At 39.8% G+C, this 23,871-nt stretch overlaps 1 protein-coding gene across 1 annotated transcript in view; it reads left to right on the top strand.

Moving 5' to 3' along the window:
- Positions 1-14,264, top strand: part of LOC146315501 (E3 ubiquitin-protein ligase NEURL1-like) — a 42,046-nt gene extending 27,782 nt beyond the window's left edge. Inside the window, exons 4-6 of the mRNA XM_084736346.1 lie at positions 4,569-5,285; positions 12,291-12,470; positions 13,857-14,264. Coding sequence (XP_084592472.1) covers positions 4,569-5,285; positions 12,291-12,470; positions 13,857-14,101 — 1,142 coding nt within the window. The 3' untranslated portion in view covers positions 14,102-14,264. The remainder of the gene's footprint in view (positions 1-4,568; positions 5,286-12,290; positions 12,471-13,856) is intronic.
- The last annotated feature ends 9,607 nt before the right edge of the window (positions 14,265-23,871 follow it).

Here is a 23,871-nt window from a genome sequence, read left to right as displayed (position 1 = left end):
AGTCTTTGCTTTTCTATTCAAAGCATCAAGGACTTGAACTTTCAAAGTTTCAGAGTAGAATATAATCAACATTATGTTCAAGACATGCTGTTGTAAAACCATTGGAGCATCGCCAACTGTTAAAACTCAAAGTGTATTAGTACGCTAAGCTGCAGTGAATTTTCTATGGGTGCCATGCGTAATTTTCTAACACGACTCAGAGGATAAAAGACAAGACTGCACCTGTCTGTGTGCGAGTGACATTTTAATGAGTGAGCAGTCTGAGAGGAAGAGCTGGCTGCTTATCAACTGCAATAACAAACAGTGTTTACAACGGCTACAAAAAGATAATTGCTTGCCTTTGTATGGGTGCTGTTAAATAACCTTTTTTTGTCAAGACATACCCCCACAGCCCTATCAGATGAACTGGACTTCCCCTTCAGAAGTCATTGTGTTCCACATGCGCTCATTTGAGTATAATAACAGATGAAAACGGTCAATTGTGTGGTCGGTTTGATTACATTTGCATTTGTACACCTGTATTTCAGCGATTTATCTTTTAGCTAACCATTAGCCATAACTTAACCATTTTCAGCTATTTTGCCATTACTTCCAGCTATATGTCTATTCCTTGAAGCTAACTATTTCAACCATTTATCCACCATTTTTTGCTAGTTTTTTCAACCATTTATCAATTTCATTTACGTCTGTCATCAATTATTCTTATTTTATTTTATTTTTTACTGAAAAAATAAAAATACAATAATGATGATGTGATATTTGTTTTGACATCTTTCATCTGAAGCACATGATTTTTAGGCCAGGGCATGTCTGCAGCACTACAGCACTTCATTACAATGCTGTTTTGTTATTTTTTCTTTTTAAAAAATTGTGATTCAGCTCTGGTTCTATGATTTAGATTTTGCACGCGACGATATTGTGGTTTCATTGTTACATTACAAGATTACTGCCATTAAAACGTAACGTGTTACATTACAGCATGACTTACTGAGAAAAGTAGCTTGTTAGAACACTTTTGCATTACCAAAATCAAAACCATTTGCATTTCCTTGTGCGTGTTGGATGGATGGTCCTGACGATCTAACAGCAAACTGGGCAGAGGCATAACACAGCTGAAAACTATAAAACACAGGCTCATTCAGCCTACAGGACATCTTGTTTCACTCGCTAATGAACCAGTTAGCTTCGCAAAACAGATGCCTACATAAAAACTGGAAAAGTGCACACACTTTTCAGATCACACAATGTCACTCAGCCATTCGAAACGCACTCTAGTCTAGACGGTGTTGGAGTGTCGGCTTGAAGAAAGCTGTTTAACAGACCGTCTGTCTGAAAAACGATTAAATACAAACGTACATGATTTTCAAAATAAAATGCGTAATGTTGGTCTTTGTAATTTCCATCTTTTCTCATTAGTTGGGCTCACCGTCTTTCCATGCAGGTCGTGGTAAGTACAGGACACAGGAGTCACTTTTGTGTTGTGAAAGATATAGAAAGTGTCGACAGATCGAACAGGACTATTCCAGCCATGTTGCTGCCATGTGTGTGTGCCAGTTCTGTGCATGCAACCATCCCGTGAATGTAGGTGAACACACATAAACACATGTTCATCATAGGACACAGAAGATAAACATAGAGTATTGTGTGTTTCAGGCTCTGTAATCTCACTGTTTGACTGGATGCTTTTCATATTTGTCAGTTATTTTATGTGTGAAATCCTTTCCCAGACTCCTTTGAGACCAAACCCAGGAAGAGGTCATACATATTTATTTGGTACACGTCTTTATCTTTCATTGTTGCATCTTCTTTTATCTTTGTACATCTTGTTTCTCGCAAAAAGGTAGAAACTTCCTTGTAATGTTGCTATTCTCCTCACGGCTTGTTTTGACTGCTGCACCACACTTCAAAACAGAAACTGTGAACCGCAGGAAGCCATAATAGTAAGAATAGAAATTATCTCTTGTATCCGAAAAGTCGGCTAACTTTGCCTTGAAGATGATAAGGCTGCTAATAATAAGAGCCTCATGCTCGGTTGTGGACACTTTTGACTGAGGAAGTAATTAAGTTCAAGCAGTTTATCAGCAGCTGGCCGGAGATGTGCTGTCTTTGTGTGATAAAGAGGAGCTGGTGAGGTATGCCCTTTCTCTCAAGTGTCCACCCCAACCTATTTTTCATCCTCTCCTCCATCATCGCGCTTTCCTACTCCATCCACTTCTCACAGGGGAAGCCCAAAGCAGATCCAGGCTGAGAGCCACACAGCTCAGCCATCATGTCACTCATCCCTCGGCCTGTCCCTCCCCGCTCTCCTCAAATGTCCAATCAGGCTAATTTTAGCCCGCGTTAGAGGGCCTTGTTAAATTTGGAAGCGTGTCCCTAAGCGTGCCACAATGCAGATGTACTGACCGTGTGCATGGAAAGACACGCGCTGTCTCTGTTTTCGTTTTTGCAGCGACGTTCTGATGTGGCTTCTATTTTACAGTGAACAGAATTAGCATAGGAAGGAAGGGCTATTTGCGAGGGGGATTTGCAGCATGGAGAGACATGTGAGACAGTTTTTGGGATGCCTTTCCCTTTCAATAATTGGAAAATGAGCCGCTTTTAGCATCCAGACACATAACTGGAAATGTTAATAGCGTTCAGAGGTAGAATATAGTGCATCAAGTCACTGCTGCTGAGACAGTTTGTTATGTAAACACCCAGGACTCATGGCAGCTCATTACAGCTATTTGGAACCCACTGTATACTAAACTGTATACTGCACTGTATAGGCCTACTTAAGTTCATGACAAATACTGAAGGTAAACTTCAACTCAAGGAAGCTCAGGCAGGCTGCAGAAGCAAGATGAGTCCAACATTATAATTTGACAATAACAAGCGACGAGTCCTACATTGTTAATTATTAACTGTTTCAACTGTCTTTTGTCTGTCAGTGCAAAGCTGAGCCAGTTATCCCAAAAACAAAACATTCAACATTTGGAATTAAATTGAACTCTTATTAAAGGGGCAATATGTAGCATTTGCATATGCAAAAATGAGTTCAGCAGTCCAAATAGTGAGTTGAAGCCATAGACAGTATATTAGATAGGTTGAGATCCTATTTAATATATGATCTATGGTTTAAGTGAGTTGTTGCTCCCTGGCCCCTCCCCCCCAGACTCAGGGAATCTCTGCAGGAGCTCCGCAGAGACATTGTAATTTGACAGTAACAAGTGATGAGTCCTATACCGTAAGTTAATCAGCTGTTTATAACTGTCAGTTGAATGTCAATATAAAGCTAAGCCTGTTATCCTGAAAACAAAAGCCCACTGTTTCAAAAATGCAAACTCTGGAGTTTGAATTCAGTGACTGCCTGCCTTACTGTCCACTGCTTAATTTAACTGTTAAAAACTAATCTACAGCTTCTACAAAATTATTAATGGTTTCATATGACTCATAAACAGACATTAACTCATTCAGTGGCCATTCTGCTTTAATTTTAATTCTAATTAACCAAAAACAGTCAAACAGTAACACAAATTAAGGACAGAATAGAAGTTTCAAAGGAGGACACCGTGGCTGCAGCATTGTTGTCAGAGAAGCAAGTATTTCAACTTCACGTTTCCTTAATCTCTGATGACGTATCATGGTTATTTTTTGATTTATTACGGTAAATAAATTACAGATTTGCCCTTTAAAGAGAAGCCACTTTAAAAAAAAACAGTATTTGGATTTAATAGATTGTGATAATATGTATATTTTCACACCTTAGGCTCTCAACTTTAAAGTGAAAATGAGAATAAGATAAGCCAGAAAATGTGTCTCATTATCACAGGACTGCGAGCTAAAGACAGAGTGGGAGGCTCAAACACAGCTGAGCTTTACTGTCTTTCAGTCTCTTATCTCTTCAACGTTACATAAAGCTGTTACGTCTCTTTTGCTGTGATTTAACCACCGGCCTGCAGCTACGGTATGCCCCCCACTTAAACTCTTACTGACATGTTTCTAAACATGCAAACACTGACGTATTTGTTCATATTGTTGAACTACAAGCCTCTGTGCAGAGAGTGCATCAGAATTAATATGTTGTAAAGCAGAGAGGCCAGAAGCCACCATTTGTTTACAGTGACAGCTATGATGAATGAACAGTGCACAGACAGTGAATGTAAAACAAAACAGTGTTGTGCTTGGAAATATGCAGAATACTAAGTGGGTAAAATAAATCTGATGTGGCCACTTTTTCCCTACTCGCAAAGACTGTAAATGTGACTGCGTTAGTCACAGTCAGATGTTGTGATTTTATCCAAATAAAACTCAATAGAAAACAAAAAAAACAATGGGCCTCATGCTTTTTGTTTGTATCTAGGATTTTTTCCTGTTTTGTTAGATCCCACTGATTTCTGGGATATTATAGACCAAACACCTAATTGATCAATTTAGATAAAAATCGTTAGTTGCAGCCCTATACAAGATAAATTTAAGAGATTTGCTGCATGAGGCCCAGTGTGTGTTGATTCATATTGAAATTTTCCCTTCAAAACACCACAAACAAGTGATTATGTAACATCCCTGTATGTGTTTCTTCCCCATAGACAGTGAGATGCTCCCCCTGGACTGCCTGCGTCCTCGTTCTTTTGCTGCCACCCACCGGACCTCCATTCAGCGAAACGGCGATGACCCTCGCCTCTCCATCAGCCTGTGTGACCTGAGCCTGCAGCAGCAGGAGACGCATCTGGAGGAAGACGATGAGGAAGAGGAGCAGCTACAGCCCCTAAGCTCCACCTCCTGCCATGTGCCCCAAAACTCTCAGAACTCCCAGCAGTGCTCGCTGCTGCCCAGCCACCTGGACACTGACCTGCACTTCCACCAGGTGCACGGCATCCACGTCACCATGCTGGATAAGCACACGGTGGCGCGGCTGGATCACCGTGGCGATGAGAGGACCCTGGTGTTCAGCAGCAGGCCGCTGCGCTGCTCAGAAACTGTGTTTGTGAAGGTGAAGGCGGGTGCCACACGGCCTGGGTGTCTTTCTTATGGCGTGACGTCATGTGACCCATCCGTCCTGAGGCCCAGTGACCTCCCGTCCAACCCAGAGTCCCTGGTTGACCGCAAGGAATTCTGGGCCATGTGCCGGGTGGCAGTGCCACTCCACAGTGGAGACATCTTGGGCTTTGTGGTGAACGCAGAAGGGGAGGTGATGATGAGCCATAATGGCGTCAGTGCAGGGATGCAGCTGTGTGTCGATAACTCCAGACCGCTCTGGATGTTCTACGGTCTACACAGCACAGTCACACAACTCAGGATTCTAGGTTTGTTCACTTATGTTAACCAATTTATTAAAGTTAAAGCTACTACAAATAGTTTTTAACTGGGTTTGGAACAGCCTCAGTTTAATACTGATGTCTTTATATGACCTACATAAACAAGCAAGACCATCTGCGTCATTTCTTTATAGTTATACTTAATGGCTGCCACCAGGTCGGATTCTCCATGAAATCAGATGAAACAAGCCTGTTTTTACATTTTCCCAGGCAAAGTTACAGAGGTGAGAGGTATGTTAGCTTGTTAAAAGAAGCAGGAGATTTTATATTTTGCAGTCATGCTGGTGAAAACACTGCCACGTTTGTCCACAGGGGGCCTTAAAAATCAACAAAAATTTAGTCATCATCAATTTGATCAATTTGATTTGTCAAAGGAAAAATTGTAACAATATAATGAAGTCTTGTGTTGCTGCAGAGATGCTCTGGCTTACAAATCTTCTTCACCAGATGTAAGAAAACATGTTTATTTAGTACAGACCCCAACAAATGTCACATCATCATGATTTTAGCCATTTTTTTCCATGAAAATGAAAATTGTGATGCAAAAATGATCATCTCCACTAAAATCAATGAATCATATCAAACTAATCTCAATAAGATCTTTTAAAATATTGTATTTTTTTTTTTTTTTTTTGCATAATCCACTATTCAACAAAGAGAAAGAAAATAAATTTCATTAGATTTATCAGCAATGGTAACATCTATGTCAGGTGAAGTGATACCAGATTCCAACTAAGCAAAAAGAAAATGTACTTACATAGGTCAATAGTTTCTCATTAGTTTTAGCAATAGTTTGATTATTTAATTGAATGTCCCACAGATCTTTACATGCCATCATTGTAACTTTCCATTCAGAAGTCGATGCAGCCTGTGATCCTTGAACGACCTTTGGAGGCTGACTTCCCACTCAGCCGAGTCACGAAATAGTTTCCCCCTCCTTTGCTGTCTGGGCTGCTCTCTGACTTTTTATCAACTCATGTATCTCTTGGGAATTTACATTCTACCCCCACAGTTGGCTTATGAATGTTAACTTTGTATCTTCAATTGAACAGAATTTCTGTCTGCTCCGTTTGATTCCTGCAGATTTCACACAATGATAACGCAGCATTACCTGAAGGTACCCTGAAGTTAATCATGCCTGGTGCTGAGATTCTGGCTCCCTGGATGTGGGAATGCATGCACAGTTTAGGACTGTCTGACTCAAAATGAGCAGAATAAGAACATATAATGGGTAACAGGTTCAGGAGCTGTGGAAAATGGTGGTTTAATGACAAGCAGTGGTTGTGAGTTTTGCTATAATTTTCCTCTCCTGACAGATTTCTGGGTTCTGTTGATGTTGAAAGTGAAAATGAGACCATACATGTAGTGTACCATGCGAACGATGTGGGGATGATTTCTGGCTCAAGATGTGCTTTTGTAGACGTGTGGAAAAACATTGTTTTCTGGTTTGGCTCAGATGAGGCTTGTCTGTCTTGTTCAGGACATGCATTGAGTATGTTGTTGCAATATCCATCTATTTGGGGGAATTTCTGAAGAATTGAGGTGAAAACAGACGTCTCAGAAGAGTGCATAAAGCTGTCACACTGTCATGACTCATAAGCATGTCATGACACCTGTCATCAAGGGATTAATGTAATTTATTATCATTATGCAACATAAGGTTGTGCAACTTAAAGAACAAGTCAAACTAGCTAACTGCTGTTACTGATGATACTGTACTTTGTCGTCAATCTCACCTTATAACATTTAATGACAAGTCCAAATGGAACCACATCAGTAAGTAACAAACTGAGCTAACTGACTACTGCCAGCTACAGATCAGCAGACAGTGGCTAGCCTACTTTAGCAACATGTAAATTAGCTAACGATGTCTGTCCATCAGGTAACTCTGTAAGCTAAAACACCAGGGTACTGTACTCTGTTGTCAAACTGGCCTTACAACATTTAATTTCAACCATAGTCAAAACCAGCCACATATGACAGTAACATTAAAACATAAAGCTAAACCGTTTCTCTTCAAGTTCATGACAGGTGTCATGACATGGTAATGTCAGTGTCATGATACTCTTATGAACACCCCTTCAAATAAAGTGTCACTCTTTATTTTCAAGGAAATTTGACATCTTCACTGAAGAGGTAAATAATCTTCACCACATTTTATGCAACCCCAATTTAAGTTTGAAATATTTAGTATGACTCGCTCAGTTTGAAAAGTCCTGCACTTAACGGATTTTAAATTCTCTATTTTTCATAAGATGGAGCTCCAGCCTCACTTGGACTTAGTGTATTATGATGTGACTGTGAAATACTGCAGAGTGGAGCAAGCACAAATGTGAGTGCTTTTGATTTGTTTACGGTAGCTGCAGATAAAGACATTTATCTTAATTCTTTGAAAACAATCTTTTTCCACCACAGTGTTGTCCTTTGGCTGTTGATAATACTTCGGTCCCAGCAAGTCAGCCTTCTTTTCAGAGACCATCTTTAATTAGAGGTGAAGTTTTCTGAGAAACTTCCGACAAAATGGGATTATTGTTTGTTTGTTTTTTCTTGTTAGAATTTGTCGATTCTTCCAATTCATTTCTGGATTACAGTTCCTTTTCTCCTCTCTTTCATGTAGTCAGTCAGACCAGGACTGAGGAGGTTATTTCTGTCTCGCGTGGGCTCCCAGCAGCCAGCATTATGTATCAAGAGGGGGGCCGTGATAGCTCCTTATGATGCCCTCCATATGCATTATTAAAATGTAATTGCATGGAGGTTTGAGGTGCTGGGTTTTCCACCCACAGCTCGCTCCCTGAACACTGGTCCTCCAGTCGTCTCTGCGCTTCCTCTTTTCCTTGTGCATTTTCTTACTGAACTCCCCTCCTCCTCCTCTCCTCTGGTTCTTTGGGGTATGAGCGTTCTTCGAGTCATTACCCACTCCAGCTGTGGGGAGTGCATTTGTGACGTTCTCTGCTCACCCACTCGCTGCTGCCGCACGCCACGAGTTGCCATGGAAACATCTATCCACTGAGGCAAGTGACAGTTTGTCATGGCTGGGTGTTGTCAAGCCTGTGAAGTGGAACAGATGGGAGTCTGTTGCTCTCACATGGTCATTTTGTCCGCGTTATCCCGGAAACCAAGATTTTATAATCTCCTGTGAGATATTTAGAATCAATAATGGCTGACACTGGTCGTGTGTCTCCTCATTAGAGGTGCCCTGTGCTCAATTTACATATCTCTTTCTGCATGTGCTCAGCTGCAGTCTCTCAGCAGCTATAATCAATATTTTTATATTAACTGTTATATTAATTGATCAAATTACTACATTTATGAGAAAGCAGTCGCTCCAAATGACAAACCTGCAAAGAATTATTAGCTGACTCTGCAGGTCCCTACAGCTCTACAGAGTGTTTGAGCATCTTTTAATTCACTGTTTTGGTTTTGTGGCCTGCAACTTAAAGGGATAGTTTGGATTATTTGAAGTGGAGATGTATGAGGTACTTATCCATAGTCGGTACATTAGCTACAGTAAATGGTGGTCCACACACCCCCATTTTGAAGAAGCAGAGAGGTGCACCAGAACATAAGCTAAGCAATGTGCTGCTGTGGACATATTAGGAATTTTCACAGCCTTACTTTGCCAACAGATGGCCTTTTCCGATGGAAAACAGACGTTCTTCAAGCCAAATATTGCCCTCTGTCGCTCAATCAGATTCCTTGTGTTAAAACAACCATGCCGAACATGGGAGTAGCTGGTCAACCACTGCCCCAGTTGGTTTATTTGTGTTATATTTGTGTAATGGACCCCACTTGAAATAATCCAAACTATCCCTTTAATATTTTGGTTCATTCTCATTACTCTCAAAGCATTGTTTCAGCAACATTATGCAGCCTATGAACATAGTGGAATGATTTAGCTGCTAAAGAGTCAAATATTTCCCTCAGGGGTTGGTGGAGAACAAAACAGAGCTAAGAGGAGAGTAAATATTGGACTTGCATTCATCAAATGCACACAAACATGACCTAAAATAAAAGCTAATGGTGTTCTGTATCTGCTTGATGTGCAAATAAGCAACTGTTTGCTGTCAACTTTGCCACATCAGCTAAAAAGTTTGTTAGTGTTTAAAACATCTTGCAGACACGAACAGAAAAGATGGGGTGTGGCAGAGATCTCTATATTTGATAAGCAAGAGTTGAAAGCCACTATAAATATGCTCACCCACAAATAAGCCTCCTGTCCTGCCTGCATAGCTAAAGACACTCACATAGTCCTTCCTGGTGGCACAGCCAGCAGTAAATTTATAATATGAGAGAAGATGAAAGGTCCCCTTGATGAAAGGCTACACGAATAGACGTGAAGGTTATCCATTCTTCCTTATTAGAGTTGACCAAGACAGTCGCTAACAGCCGGGCTGCCACATAGGTCACGTTAAGTAGGTAATGGAACGTTGAATAAATGCTACTGTATGCAAACATGCCTCTGTATCCACTCTAAAATATGATCATATAAAGAGTAAATAAATAGATGACTCTGAAAAAAGTGCGTCTCAGCAAAGTGGTACACATTGATCCCAGCGCTAACCTTAAATCCAAACAAATTATGTGATGGGTTGTGCGTGGATTACTACAAGTCCTGTGTTCTTGCAGATTAAGCTACGTTGGTTGATTTTTTTTTAGCAGCAAACTGGTTGTTGCACGACTAAAAATCTACTATGGTTTGTTTACGTAGGCTGAAACTGAGACTGCAGTGGTTGGAGTGGTCCGGGGAAAAGGCATCGGAGTTCAGAGCAATGGATCAGAGCACGTAGCTCGAGTTATGCAACAAACTGTATACATTTTTTGCACTAACAACAGACCACATAAATGTCCCTTTTTCTTTTTTTAGGCCAACAGTATTTCATTTTTTCTGCAATTTCTCACCATCTGTGGTTCCTTTTTTTTTTTTTTTTTAGCTGTTTCCCCACTCCACGCTGTCATTGTAGGAAAATTTGGATAAGTACATCATCAGATAGGATGTAAACTACCAATATTAGATCATTTGACACATGGAGGGATGGTGGTGCCAAGTAAATGACCAGCCCAACAGTGTAGCAATATTTCTGCCATGGTCAGTTGAAGGACAATGTGTAAACAACAATGCCATGTGCCTGCCAGGCAGACTAGATCAGAATTTGTCCGTGGAATCGGGGTCGGTATTCTCGTCTGCGAGGAGAGATGAGCTGCCAATATGAGAGCTGATGCCAGAGCCAGTGGTTGTGGGGTGCGAATGGGGACAGATCACACGAGACAGACAACAGATAGACTGTGGAAGCGTTTTGTACCCTACCCAGAGGGATCATGGGCTCATGGAGGAGGAAGGAGGGAGCGGGGGGGTTGCTCAGTGTCTCTGACGAGACTACACCGACTCATAGGCTCTTGACTCACTCTCACACACCCACACACAGACACTGTGGACTCACAAGTCATCTGCTCGGTGATAGAAAAGATTTAATGTATGTGTGTGTTTGCGTGCGTGTAGAATGACAGCAGACAGAGACAGTGAAAAAGATGCAACAAGACATCCACTCTCCTCTGTTTGCTAATTACCAGCTCTGACTAACTTCTCAGAGATACACAGTGTAATCAGTAGTTCCCAGCCTTTTTTCTTAGAGGAGAAATGTGTAATATATTTACTGTAATAAATCATAAAATGACCAAAAATTAAAGCAACATTTTCAGATGAGCAATTGTTACACCTTTTCAATCATTAAGTAATCTGACAACCCTTGACTAAATAATATATATATTTTTTTATGTTGTATTCAATGCATAACAATAACAGTACAGAACAACTCATAAACTATACAAGTAATCCAAAAAATGAACACAATAACTGCAGGACGTTTGTGTAAAATTCATCAAAATCGCTCATTTTACACAGACTATTTCCTGTGAATACTGCATCAAAGATGAGTTTTCCTGATATTTGTAGAAACCTTTCATATAATTTTTTGCCTCTATATATATTTTTGCCTCCTGTATTTTTTACATACTTACGTACATATTTTTTTTATTCAGGGCCAGGCTGTTTAGCAGAGAGTCAAGGCTCTGTGAATATAGCCTGTGTTCAGGTCTGCACCATGCCCTTATCCTGCATTTATCTTAAATAATGATCTCATACAAATAACGTTTTCGTTTTTTTCACAGAAATGATTAAAGTGATGAGATATGAATGCCTCTTTCTGGGTGAAAACAACCACTCTAATTTGATTCAAGTTCTAAGGTCTTTGCCGGTTTAAACACATAAAATCAAGAAAAACATATCGCTGTTTAGCTATTAGGAGTCCAAATCCTCTGGCCAGCCAGGCGAGTGATTATGCTGCCATTGCTGATCACTGATTGCAGTCATTACATAGAAAAAAAATAAAGAAAATGGACAAACCTGACATACAATTACCTTATTCAATCTTCAGTTAATGTATTTCAGACATCTGTCACTTGTTAGATCATTAAGGCACTTTATTTTGCTCTCTTGTTACTGTTGAACTAAATTCCATTCACCACAAAACATGGTATGACAATATTTTTCACTGTAAAAACTTTAATTACACCATCTCTAAGACTCTTTTCTGATCTATAGGCACCATCGGCACAGATGTCATTTACTCTGAAACATCATTAATTACCCTGTGATGAAGTTTGCCAAGGACACACATACTTATTGTCCACTTTAGGAGTGTGTGTTTTCATCCAAAACTGTGGTCGTGGGATGTGATGTATGGCTGCTCTCAGCCATACACCTACTGTTTAGATATATTTTATAAAAGTTTTCTTACACCTCTTAAAATCAAGACAGTCTCACAACCCCCCTGTGAAACTTTGGTGACCCCCAGTGGGCATCAGAACCCTCAATTTGGAACTGGTGGTGTAAATGATTGATATTTAATTCCCAGTTATGAAAGCGTTGCATGGATTCCTTCTTTCATATATTATGTATATAGTTTTGTAAATCTTTCTGGTGTCTCTCACTTTCAGGCTCATCTCCCCATCCAGACCTTCGAGGCCCGTCAGTCCCCAGCTCTCCATCCTGTACACCAAACACCCCCACGATGCTTTGCAGCGGCAACTCTGAGCCCAACCTCAACACGCCCTTCAACATCAACCTTAATTCAAGCATCAACTCCAATTACCACACGGCCTTTTCTTCCTCCACAGGTCTGTCCAAGTCTTACGGTTTACTCCTCTCTCTTCTTTGTCTGTCTTTTCTTTATCTTTATTATGTATCTGTTCCTTTTGTATATATGCGTAGAGAAGTTTCTGTTCCTCCTGTAATGACAACATCTATAAAAGCCAGGTCATGGTCTCCAGTCCAAGCATTTACATGTGCAATGTATTTTCTGTCCGCATTTTTTCTTTATTGTCAATTGTGTTGTTTGTGAAATTGATTAGAATGCAGACATGCAGGAGGGAAATAAAACTGCCAGCAGCACAGAAACACTGACTGAACAGCACCAAGACATCGACTCACGATGCGCATGTTAGTGCATGAAGCAAATATTTACCTTGGTGATGTGAAGCAGTGATCCCTGACATCACTGCAGTACCGAGCTGCAGACAGTATGACAGGAAAACTCCTGGCAGATAATGGCGGCAGAAGGAGCGAGGACTGGAACACAATTATTCCTGCATAAAGTTGTCCTGAGGCTTCATTAGCAGAGGAAAAACAGCAGGCAGGGTATTGACAGCTTAGATAAAAGGTGTGCCGGGTTGCAGTTAGTGCATGTAACATGTGAATGTAGCATTGCAACTGTAGTTCTCTGCCTGAACTACACTCAACAAAAATATATATAAAACAGCTGTGTTTTTGCCCCAATTTTTCATGAAGTAAAAAAACAAAAACAAAGAATTATTCTGTGCCAGGAGGACAAAGGACAAAGTCATGACCTGTCCTACCCTGCCTGTGATTGGCTGGTATTCGTTGCCTTTGTTGGTTAGGTTAGTAAGGTTTAGACATGGAGTGACTGGTTAGTATAAGATGCCGAATATGGTGGGTCATGAGAAACAGAGCTGCCTGTGCATCCTCCAGCAAAATGCAGCTGAATTAGGGGCTTCTCAGCTTGAGGACATCAAACTTGCAGGGTTCAAAAGGTGACTGCAGCACACTGATTAATTCACAGCCTTTAATTGTGTAAATAGTTGGTAGTAGTTTCAACACATCTTTTTCCTCTAGGGAATAGAATTTGGTATCCGTAGCCCGAATAAATACCCGAGACTACTGCTGAATCATTTGACTCTGGAATGAATGCTGATTGTGCAATTTCCCATTAAAGACAAAAGCCAGATGTTTGTGGGTTATTTGTCTAGTGTACAAGGGGCTATAAACTAAATAAACTTTTTGTGTGCACTGAAAATGTCTTAGATCACTTCTTCAACTCATGAAAAATGGGAGCAAAAGCAAAGGTGATGTGTTATATTTTTGTTGAGTGTACTTGGAAGGCTTCCTCGATTTTATGGCTTTTTTTTTTTTTTTTTTTGGTTTTGTTTTGTTTTGTCCCATACACTCGCTCACATCTCTAATGTCTTTTTCTCTCATCACCTCAGGTACAACCCCGAGCTCTCCCTTCTCCAGCCACCCAGAGTCCCCCACCTTCCCATCCTGCTCAGGCACATGGAGCGACGAATGCACCATTTGCTACGAGAACGCGGTGGACACGGTCCTCTACGCCTGCGGACACATGTGTCTCTGCTACGCCTGCGGCCTCAAACTCAAGAAGATGGCCAACGCATGCTGCCCAATCTGCAGGAGGACAATCAAAGACATCATCAAGACCTACCGGAGCACGTAGGCCTGCGTTAAGATGATGTGTCACATCGTCAGGTTCAACTCAATAGGTTGTCAAAGCCATGTTAAGACTTTGTTGTTTGTTAAGACGGACACATCGCAAGTGAACGTGTGCAATCTGGCTCAGGTACTCTACAGCAGGACAGCATTAAAACATTTTATCCATGTTTTGTCTAATGCATATCCTTTGGAAAGCTCAAAATTGTTCCTACAATAAGGACACAGCTATGAGATTCATCAGAGACCATCAAAAAACAAACTGCAGTCAGGCCAAACACATCAAACCTTGACCTACTATTGTCCAGTGACTCTATGATTTGTGCATCTGTTGAAGAGAAAGCGTAATCTGAGGAGGCATCTGTCCTACTTTCCTGCAGAGTAACTCTTCATTCTGCTGGTGATAGCATTGCTGCTAGCGGGTTTTAGACGAGGTAAAATTGTCCAGAGCTGCGGAAGAAACAAGAAGAATAAATCTGTGGTTTCATTCGTAGCTCTTCTGCTGCTTGTCAGAGAGCGCTGGGTCAAAAAGTCGTTTTAGAGGAAGAATCAATTCTTTACTAAATCTGTGAGAAATTTAAGACAAGGTTTACGGAGGCCAGCAAGCTATGAGTAAGAAGAGGTTTTTCTGGTGCAGCACTTCTAAAAAAAAAAGCCCCTCCTGCAATAAAAAAATGAAATGCCTAAATCTAAAGGGTAAAGAAATCCTTAAAGTGTAATAAATGAAGTGTTTTGTCAAATATCTCACTACCTGCTGCGCTTCTGTGAATTTCAGGCAGGGTGAGATTGTGCAGAGTAAAAAAGTGTGAACACCATAGAAGGTCACGCTTGTGGTGAATGAGGATGTAAATCAGGGAGCGAGGGGAGGAGGTAGGAGAGAGGATGTTGTATGTTTGAGATGAAGACAAGGCAGGAAGGGGCACCTTTTGCTGCGTGTCTGCACATCGTTTGCTCACTCAGGCACACCAGATACATCAGAAGTTTGTATGAAAGCCTGTAAAATGTGGGACTTGCTTGGTTTGCATGTCCCGCTTCTTCTTGGCAGCTGCCCCCGCCATCTCTGGCTGCCGCTCAGTAAAGCCGACTGGATGCTGTAATTGGACAAAAAGTCACTCAAATAAACATTGGTGGGCAGTGAAGTATTTTTAAAATGCTGAAAGGGCACACAAGGATGAAAAATCAGGCTCTTCATCATTGCAAGAAACCCATGAAACACCAAGTCACAGATGGTTCAGGTTACCCACTTCTCTCTCTCTCATATGTACATTAAATAAGAACATAAATATTTTCTTTCAGTAATGACGTGTTTCAGTACACTGTGTCTTCAAGTGGAGAAAAAACCCACACGTGTGCAGTCAGTGACAAGGATGTAGCTTGTTATTGTGGGACAATTTCATTTGCATATCAGTTTCTGAGTGCTGCTCTCCGTCGCTAAAAGCAAAACTGCAAGGACATTTTCACTTGACTAATCTCATGCATTATGTACTGCTTTAAAGCTATTTTCAGGTGTTATTTTGGCCTTGATGAAACATTACTCAGTAATTTGTAAAGTAGTAAGTGCTGATTTGTTTTTCTTCCAAGGTGTTAGCTTCAGCTTAAGTCATCTCGCCACCACGGATGGAAAATTAGCAGTTCTGTTGTATAACGTTTGAGTCACAGTTGAGTTTTCTTGTGTGCCTTTAAAAACAGAAGTCTGGACAAACTTTGGTCTGTTAGGCTCCTCACTGTGAACACCAGGAGGACCACCGAGGTTCATACTCATCTTGAAGGGATAGTCTGGATTATTTGAAGTGGGGCTGTATGAGGTACAATATTCAGTGTATTTGCTCCAGTAGATGGCAGTCAGCACACCTCAAGTTTGGAGAAGCAGAGAGGGGCATCAACACAAAGTGAAGTGATTTAACGCTGTGGACAGGGTCGAGGTTAGGTTAAATCTATACCAGTTTAAGTGTACACTTTATTTAGAGCATCTCCACCATTTTACTTTGCCATCAGACAGCCTTTTTTGATGCGAAAACCGCCGTCATATAAGCCAAATATCACCAACCAAACTCCATGGGCAAAAGCAGTAATTTTACCTTGCAGAACACAGGAGTTACTGGTCTACTGCTGCCTCAATCTATTAGTATTTTTGGTTTATTGTGTTACTTTGGTCAACTATCCTTTTAAAGCACTAAAGTTACACAATAGCACAAACAAACTAACAGACTGAGGCGGTGGTAGATCAGCAAATCATGTAGTCTGTGAGGTTAAATTACTGATTTCACCAGTGGAGTCTGGTTGGTCTGGAGCAGGGTTCGAATTACACACTTTCGGGGGAGCCCTATTTTACTGGTGCACACACCACTTAACAGGTCACATGCACACGCATACATATAAAGCTGCAGCAGTGCAGTCAACGGCAGGGTTACTGCGAAAAACATTCTATTACTATGACAGGCAGTTAATACTGTCAGTAACATTTCATAGAGGCAAAATAACAACAATTTCAGGTGACTACATAAACCCAGTAATTTTGTGTACATATGGATTGCCACAGCAGGAATGGACAAAGAATTGTCAACTTGTGAGGACAGATTTGTGAAAATGGAAAATAATGAGCAAATAAACACACACCATTTACATACTTAATATTTTTATTTTGTTTCAGGAATCTAAATGTACAAAAAATAAAATATAATTTGTAACACAAATAAGGACAATTTTTTGAGCTCCCCCAAAAGTCTCAGATGATGCTTTTAGCTGAGGTCGTGCCCTTTTCAGGTGAGCGTTTGGAGCAATATTTAGTTTTTTCAGGGTTTCTCAACCTTTTGTAACTTAAGATCCACGTCTCATTGTTATACAGTACACTTACTGTACCTCAGAGAACCCTACATCAGATAATACAAACTATCCCTTTAAAGTCACTCCTATGTGTTTGTGATGTCTCTGACAAGAGCAGGTGTAACCACACAACAGACTGACACAAAGCAAACATTTTAGTGTGCTTAGTATCAGTGTGTGAATTGATTCACTGCTAAGGATGATATGTTTAATTATCGCCTTGTCCCCTCTGTCACTGCATTGCATAATACTGGAATTTTGTTGCTCAGCCTTTACATTTCTACCTGGTTTTGTTTTTCCTCCTGACCAAATATGACCTAGCAGAAATAAAACATTGTGAACGAGTTTTGATAGAAAAATGGTATTGATGAGTGTAATATTAACTATACATTATGAGGTTTATTTATTTTGTCAATGCTACTATACAGAATTCTCACTGTTTGTTTTATATGTATGGCTATAGTGTCCAAAAAGTAAGAACATTGTTTATTTTATTGTTGCATAGTAAAGATTATAGAAAACTTTATTCCCCTGAAAGGCTCTGTGGATCAGCTGATTTTCACTTAAAGGAACATTTTGACATTTTGGGAAAGAACCTTTTTTTCACTGTTATGTACAGAACATGTGGATATACTCAAATACTGTACTTAAGTACAATTTTGTGAACAAAAACAATGTAATATTGGTAGTGACAAACACAGCTAGTAACAAATGCTGCCTTCAAATGGAAGTCGTGGGCTCATGAGTACAACATGGGAAGCTGCGTACATGATATTCTTGGCATTGTGGTGAAGTCATGAGAGTACTGCTGCTGGGAAACAGCAACACTGATACTGAAACTGTCATCTTGAAGCTAAAAATGCTAACAATTTAGTAAGTAGCGAGCAGGTAATGTAATGCAGGAAAATTATTATCTTTGGACATATCGTTGGAAAGAAAATGAAGAAAAACTATGAGTAAAATTACAATATATTAACTTACCATTAGAATTTGGTATCGTTATCGTTTTAACGATTTTGATTCAGATTCTGTTCAATTTATTTCGTTCTTAACAATTCTTGATTCTTTGAATGTCCTTTTGGATTTTTCACATCAGAGTTGTGTGAAATTCTAATTACCACAGATAAATGTTACCAGCAGAAACACTGAGCTAAGATAAGGTTAGCTAGACAACTGTAACGATGGTGATCTCTTTTCAGTTTTCTTGAATATTTGGGGATTTTACTGAGGCTACTTTACTGTAATGATAGAGGACTATCCCGTTATTCTAAAGCATGTTGTAGCATAGCATTTGCTAATTGAGGTGAGTGTTAACTAACAAACAATAACTGAGAATAATGTTAGACTCACAATTTAATAAGACGGTAGCATTACAAGACGGGAAGACATGCATGTATCCAACCCACGTATGTATCAGTGGCGATAGCCAGGTTGATATACGATAGGTGCTTGCACTACACGGTTTAATAGTAGCGTGTAAAAGTAGCACAACTGAAATTTGTGTAGAAATTGATAAGCAAAAACAAAATTAAAATTTCTTTATGATCCTCTTGGTATCATAATTTGGAACTGATTCTTAGCATCTCCTTTCGATGCCCAACTCTATTTAACATCCACCGAAAAATGAACTTCCATGGCTTCCGGCATATCCGAAAATGTTAGGAAACATCACAACTCATTTATGTGTGGAAACAGGAAGTTGTGAATACCTCAAGAGGCTGGTCACGACCCATTTGAAGGCAGCAAAACTCCAAACAACAACAACCAGGAATTTCCTGGAGACTCTCCCGGAAATGGGTCCCCACAAAAAAATAGTTCAACCAAGTCCAGAACATAACGCCTGGTAAAACAGTGAATTGTCTTTTTTTTTTTTTTACACAGTTTTTAAAAAGCGTGACTTAATGTGCTAATTGTTGAGCTATAGAGGTGCTTGTAGGTGGATTTCGTTTCCTTGAGCAGAGCCAGGTTAGTGGTATCTCCCATTTTCAGTCTTTATGCTAAGCTAACCTGCTAGCTGTAGACACTGACTGGACAAATATTAAAGTTGTATCTTATCTGACTCTGCACCAGAGGGCAAGTAAACATGTTTCCCAAAATGTCAGATGTTTGCTTTAATGCCATACTAAACTTTGGTAGTAAAAAGGGAATAAAATGTGTAAAGTTGGCATTAATTACCTATTAGTTGGTACAATTATGTTTGTCCTACTTGTGCATATTTAAATTATATCTTGAATTTGTGTTGTAGTGAAACAGGCTTGAGTAGTTCCTTTATGGTCATAATTCTGACAGCCTGTTTTAAATGTGACCAAATATTTGCTGTCTAAACAAAACAAAACCAGCAAATAAGTTTAAGGTGGGCATTGTGCATTCTGGACAAGAAAATCAGCTCATATAACTTTGGTTTCCTGGGCTTGGGATTTCTTTTAGTCGTTAAAAAAAAAACATTCTTAAGGTGGTTTAATTATGTTCAGTTTGTTAAATAAAGTTTAAGTAACTCTGAATCACTGGCTTTGTGCTTTTTATTTTTCATTTATCACATGAAAAAGTAGTGATGCACAATATGGATTTTCTATATTTTCTATAGGAGTTTACATTTTTTGTATTTTTCAAGTTTAGAACCTTTTGTTTATGCACACCTGAATAAGAACGGCTAAGATGGATGATTTATTATGTTAAATGTTCAGTTACTATTTCTAGTAAATTACACAGAATAACCTAACAGTAGAATTAGTAGGATTTGTCCAAGCTGTTCCTAAACGCACCAGAAAGACAGCTGATTCGTGTTTGAGTTTCATTCCCAGGATGTGAAATACCAATATGTTGGGTTGGTAAAACATCCCAAGCACAAGAAAATAAAGAAATAGAGGCAGAAAGCAGATTCTCTGCAGATACAGCAACCACAACACACTTCAAGTGGGTCATAAGTGATGATTTAAAGTGATGATGTTTATATGAGTCTGCATTGTTTTGTTTTCTTGACAATTATGCATATTACGCCTTTAACAGCTTTAACAGCTTTGTTTTTTTTTAGCACTTTGCCAAGGAATTCAAATTAAATGCCTTGATATACTCTGTCAGATTAGATATTATATTTTCATTGTCAGAATGATAAACAGGAATATAAGAATTTATCTGTGACAATATTTATTGTGCATCCTTAAAACAAAAGTATAATTGGAGCCCATACAGCTCTTCTTTAGACACAAAAGAAAACCAATTCCGGACTTTAGACTCACACAGCAATAAAAAGTTAAAAGTGACCATTTCACAGCTACAGTCCTTCTTGTGTTTTATGCACAGCAGGAAACTGAAGTCAATCTGGCACAAAAGATGGGGAATGAGAGAGCATTAGCGCCATTACCTTTTCCCAAAACGTACATTAAACAAATGGTTGATGTGTCCTCTTAGGCAAGAAAATTCAAATTGTGCAACAGTTCGAGAACGAAAAGGCAGCCATCTTTCACCCAACACAATCACTCACCACAGTAGTATACTTGACTAACACCCCGCCATATACTATATGAATAACAAAGGCAAGGGCTTTTAGTAAACAGCTATAACTCACTGAGAAACTGTTTAGAGTCGTGGTATGTAGACCTGGCCTGAGTGAACATCATCTGTTATTTACTACCCTGCGGGCCTGGCTCTAATGCAGCTCTGTTTTATGCTGCACTCCAATAGGCACAAATACAGCCTGTGACGTCCAGACATGAAACAGGCAGCAGAGGCTGCCGTTCATGGCCAAGTGTTCTCAGAGGTGAGAGGGAAAGACGCAACCTGGGTCTGTGACAGTGACATGAATACAGTATATCTCACTGGTGTCTGTGTACACACAGACTTTCCACTCAGACCTCTCAGTGAACCTGGCTGCCGGCCTTCTGAAGGCTTAAGGGCTTGGCAGACCTGTTTGAGCTGTGTTGTGGTATCTCCTCTAGACAGCTGTTCGGTCCAACACGCACTCCGTCTATTAAGGTATCAAATTTGTATTCCAAAAAGCCACGACACCATCGATTTTGAATTTTAACTAGACATCAGACAGTCAGAATTTGAGTTTGTTCCTCTGTTGTAACTGGGGCTTTAAGGTTTTGATGTTCAGCGTGATGTGAAATCTTTTCCACAGTCAGATTTGTGGCGTCAAGGGACAGACTGTGAGAAGAAGAGCAATTATATTAAAAAGTACAACTTTGTTCATAGTCAGGATCAATTGCGGGATCTCACCCCTACACTATCTAATTACTGTGTGGATGGAGAAGACAGAGGTGAAGGTTACTGAGAGGCTGTGCTCAGCCTGCAGTGAGAAGCTGAGCGCTGCTGCCCTCCGGAGGCCACAAACAGCTACAGTAAGTTCTGCACAGAACAGAAAAGTTCTCAGTGACAAAACCAGCAGCAATTTGAGAGGCGATCGGGGAGCAAAAGTGTTTTCAGAACCACTGTACAATAAGACCACCTTTATAAATGATTTCTAAAAATAAATATAATTAGGTTGTAAACACTAATCACTTTGTTGTGTTTTTTCCAGGCCTGTAAACCCAATCTGATGGTCTTCATCAGGTTGCCTGGCTGTCAAACTACTATTTCTACGGCCTAGAAATAATTTCCACACTTATGCCATTAATGCTGTAATCCACCATTTCAATGCTTAAGTATGTGCATGCACACACCTTTACGTCATCTGGACCATAATGGAAATAATCCAGTGACTTTCTTGTGTTATCCTTGATGCCTTGCCTTGCACATGTACTGTGCTGCAGCCATGTAAGGGTCTATTTACACAAACTGACAAATAATAAACAAATCTCTGACACAGTAACTGAAAAACCGCCTTCACAGTTGAAGTTATAAGTTTCTCAGGGTGTCTATCTCACCTGCACATCTTCCATTTCCTTTTTTCCTCTTTCCTCCTCCTGTGATTTATCATTTGCATGCACAAACTCTCCAGGAGTACAACAAGCAAACAAACACAGACACATTTATACACAGCCAGCAGACAAACATGTTATAGAGACGATCAGCAGGCACCCATAACTTAGTTCCAAGCCAGTGAGTGTAGTATGAGTGCAGAGATCCCAGCAGAGGAAACAGCCAGTGGGATGGACATATTTCACATTAAATTCCTGTGGGCTGTAAATCTTATTATGTCTGAGACACTAAATCCAATGTATCAGCAATATGCAGTGTCTGACACAAGGAAACTGCATCAGTGTTTTGATTTGGTGTTTCTCTGATTGTAGCTGAAGGCAACAATATTACAGACTACAACTCCAAACTGGTATACTTTAACTTTTGCTTTGTCAGTTGATGCTAAATTAAGCAGCCCAGTAACCACAGGATGAAAAACATCTAAACCAGAGTCAAATATGCAGGTTCATCTGAAGCAGAAGCTGCTGGAAGAGGACAATCAAAGTGAACTGCATCACTATCTGTCTCAGCGCTGTGGCTAAGAAATGAGAGGGATGCCATGCAACCAAGTGTGATCTAATTTATTTGCTAAACAGCATCCAGCTGGTCAAACACTTCAGCTGTGTTGCATATGCACAGATGTGAGTTTATAAACATTCAATTATAAGACCTTTTACTTATTCTGGGGTAGAAAGCTTTTATTAGTGATTATGGCCTGTAATAAGTTTTCATTATGCTCTTTATTATGTTTCGCACTAATTTGCAATTAATTTAGCAGTTAATTACTCCCATCTCACATGACTTTCATAAACAGTAGTGACAGTTGTCACACAAATTGCCACAGCATTAAAGTTCAACTGTTCTTCGGAGGGGTTTTGTCTGCTACACATCTGCCAAAAGGGAGAAAATTATTTGTTTGATGTCATGATGGCAGCCCCTTTTGCATAATTTTGGCAGGCGACCATATCCATCTATGTGGATGGAGAACTCATATCAATACAGCCAATCATATCTTGCATAAAGCAGTGACATCAGCATTCAGTCATCAACAGAGCAGACAGTCACATTCTGCTTGTTTATTATCATTTATTAAAATGTATTTAACATTTTTTAGACATGTAATCTCACTAGGACATTATTGATCTTATTTGTACTATGATGATCTAGATGACAGTCCAGTGCAGGTCGGTTTACTGGCTAAACAGCAGAATTAGCTGCATGGCTGCAGCTCTCTTTACTGACACTTACCTGCAAATGTTACTTGGGTCCAGATGAAGATGATGGTCCTTATTCATCAGTACCACTAACATGCTGTCTGCTCATGACATGTAGACTACACCACAAATTTGTTCACTCTGTCTCTCTTTCCCTACAGTGTAACAGACACTGATACTTAATATATAGGCTAAATAATGGATAAGCAGTTGAAATAGTTAGCTAATAGTAGACTAATTAATAAGCAGTTAAAAGGCATAGTTCATCCAATAATCAAAATTCAGTCATTATCTACTCGCTCTCATGCCAACTGAAACCCCCCCCACCCCCACCGCCCCGCCCCAAATCCATTACTTCTAGCCTAAAAGTAATGGATAAACACTTTTGCTAGATAAAATGCATAAATATAATGCATACAGTTGAACTAGTTTAACAAAAAAAACAGTTGAAATAGTCAGTGAAAAGTAAGGGATAAACACACAAGATAAACGTAATGAAGAATGGTTGAAATGGCTAAAAGTAATGCATTCACAGCTGAAACAACTACACATCTGGCCTTGGCAACCTCAACATTAAGGTCAACTGTATGCAAAAATATTACAAATACCTCCCCTTTTATATAATTAATATTGTTGAGTAACATCAGGTTTATAATCCACTCATAAAAACACATTTTGCATACGGCTGGAGGTGTTGATGAAGGAGCACTTGAGTTAATCTGACAGGGCTGTGGGAGTACATGTCAGAAAAGGTTGGGAATCACTGAAGAGGACCAAACCTGATGTGTGGGCAAACAGTAACTATGAGTGATGAGAATTTTTTAAAAAAAGAAAGTGCTAA

Source organism: Lutjanus erythropterus, chromosome 14, assembly GCF_056507025.1.
Source record: "Lutjanus erythropterus isolate fLutEry1 chromosome 14, fLutEry1.hap2, whole genome shotgun sequence".
In the NCBI taxonomy this organism is placed as follows: Eukaryota; Metazoa; Chordata; class Actinopteri; order Lutjaniformes; family Lutjanidae; genus Lutjanus; species Lutjanus erythropterus.
The sequence above is the reverse complement of the archived record's forward strand: the minus strand, read 5'-3'. Positions and strand labels throughout refer to the sequence as shown.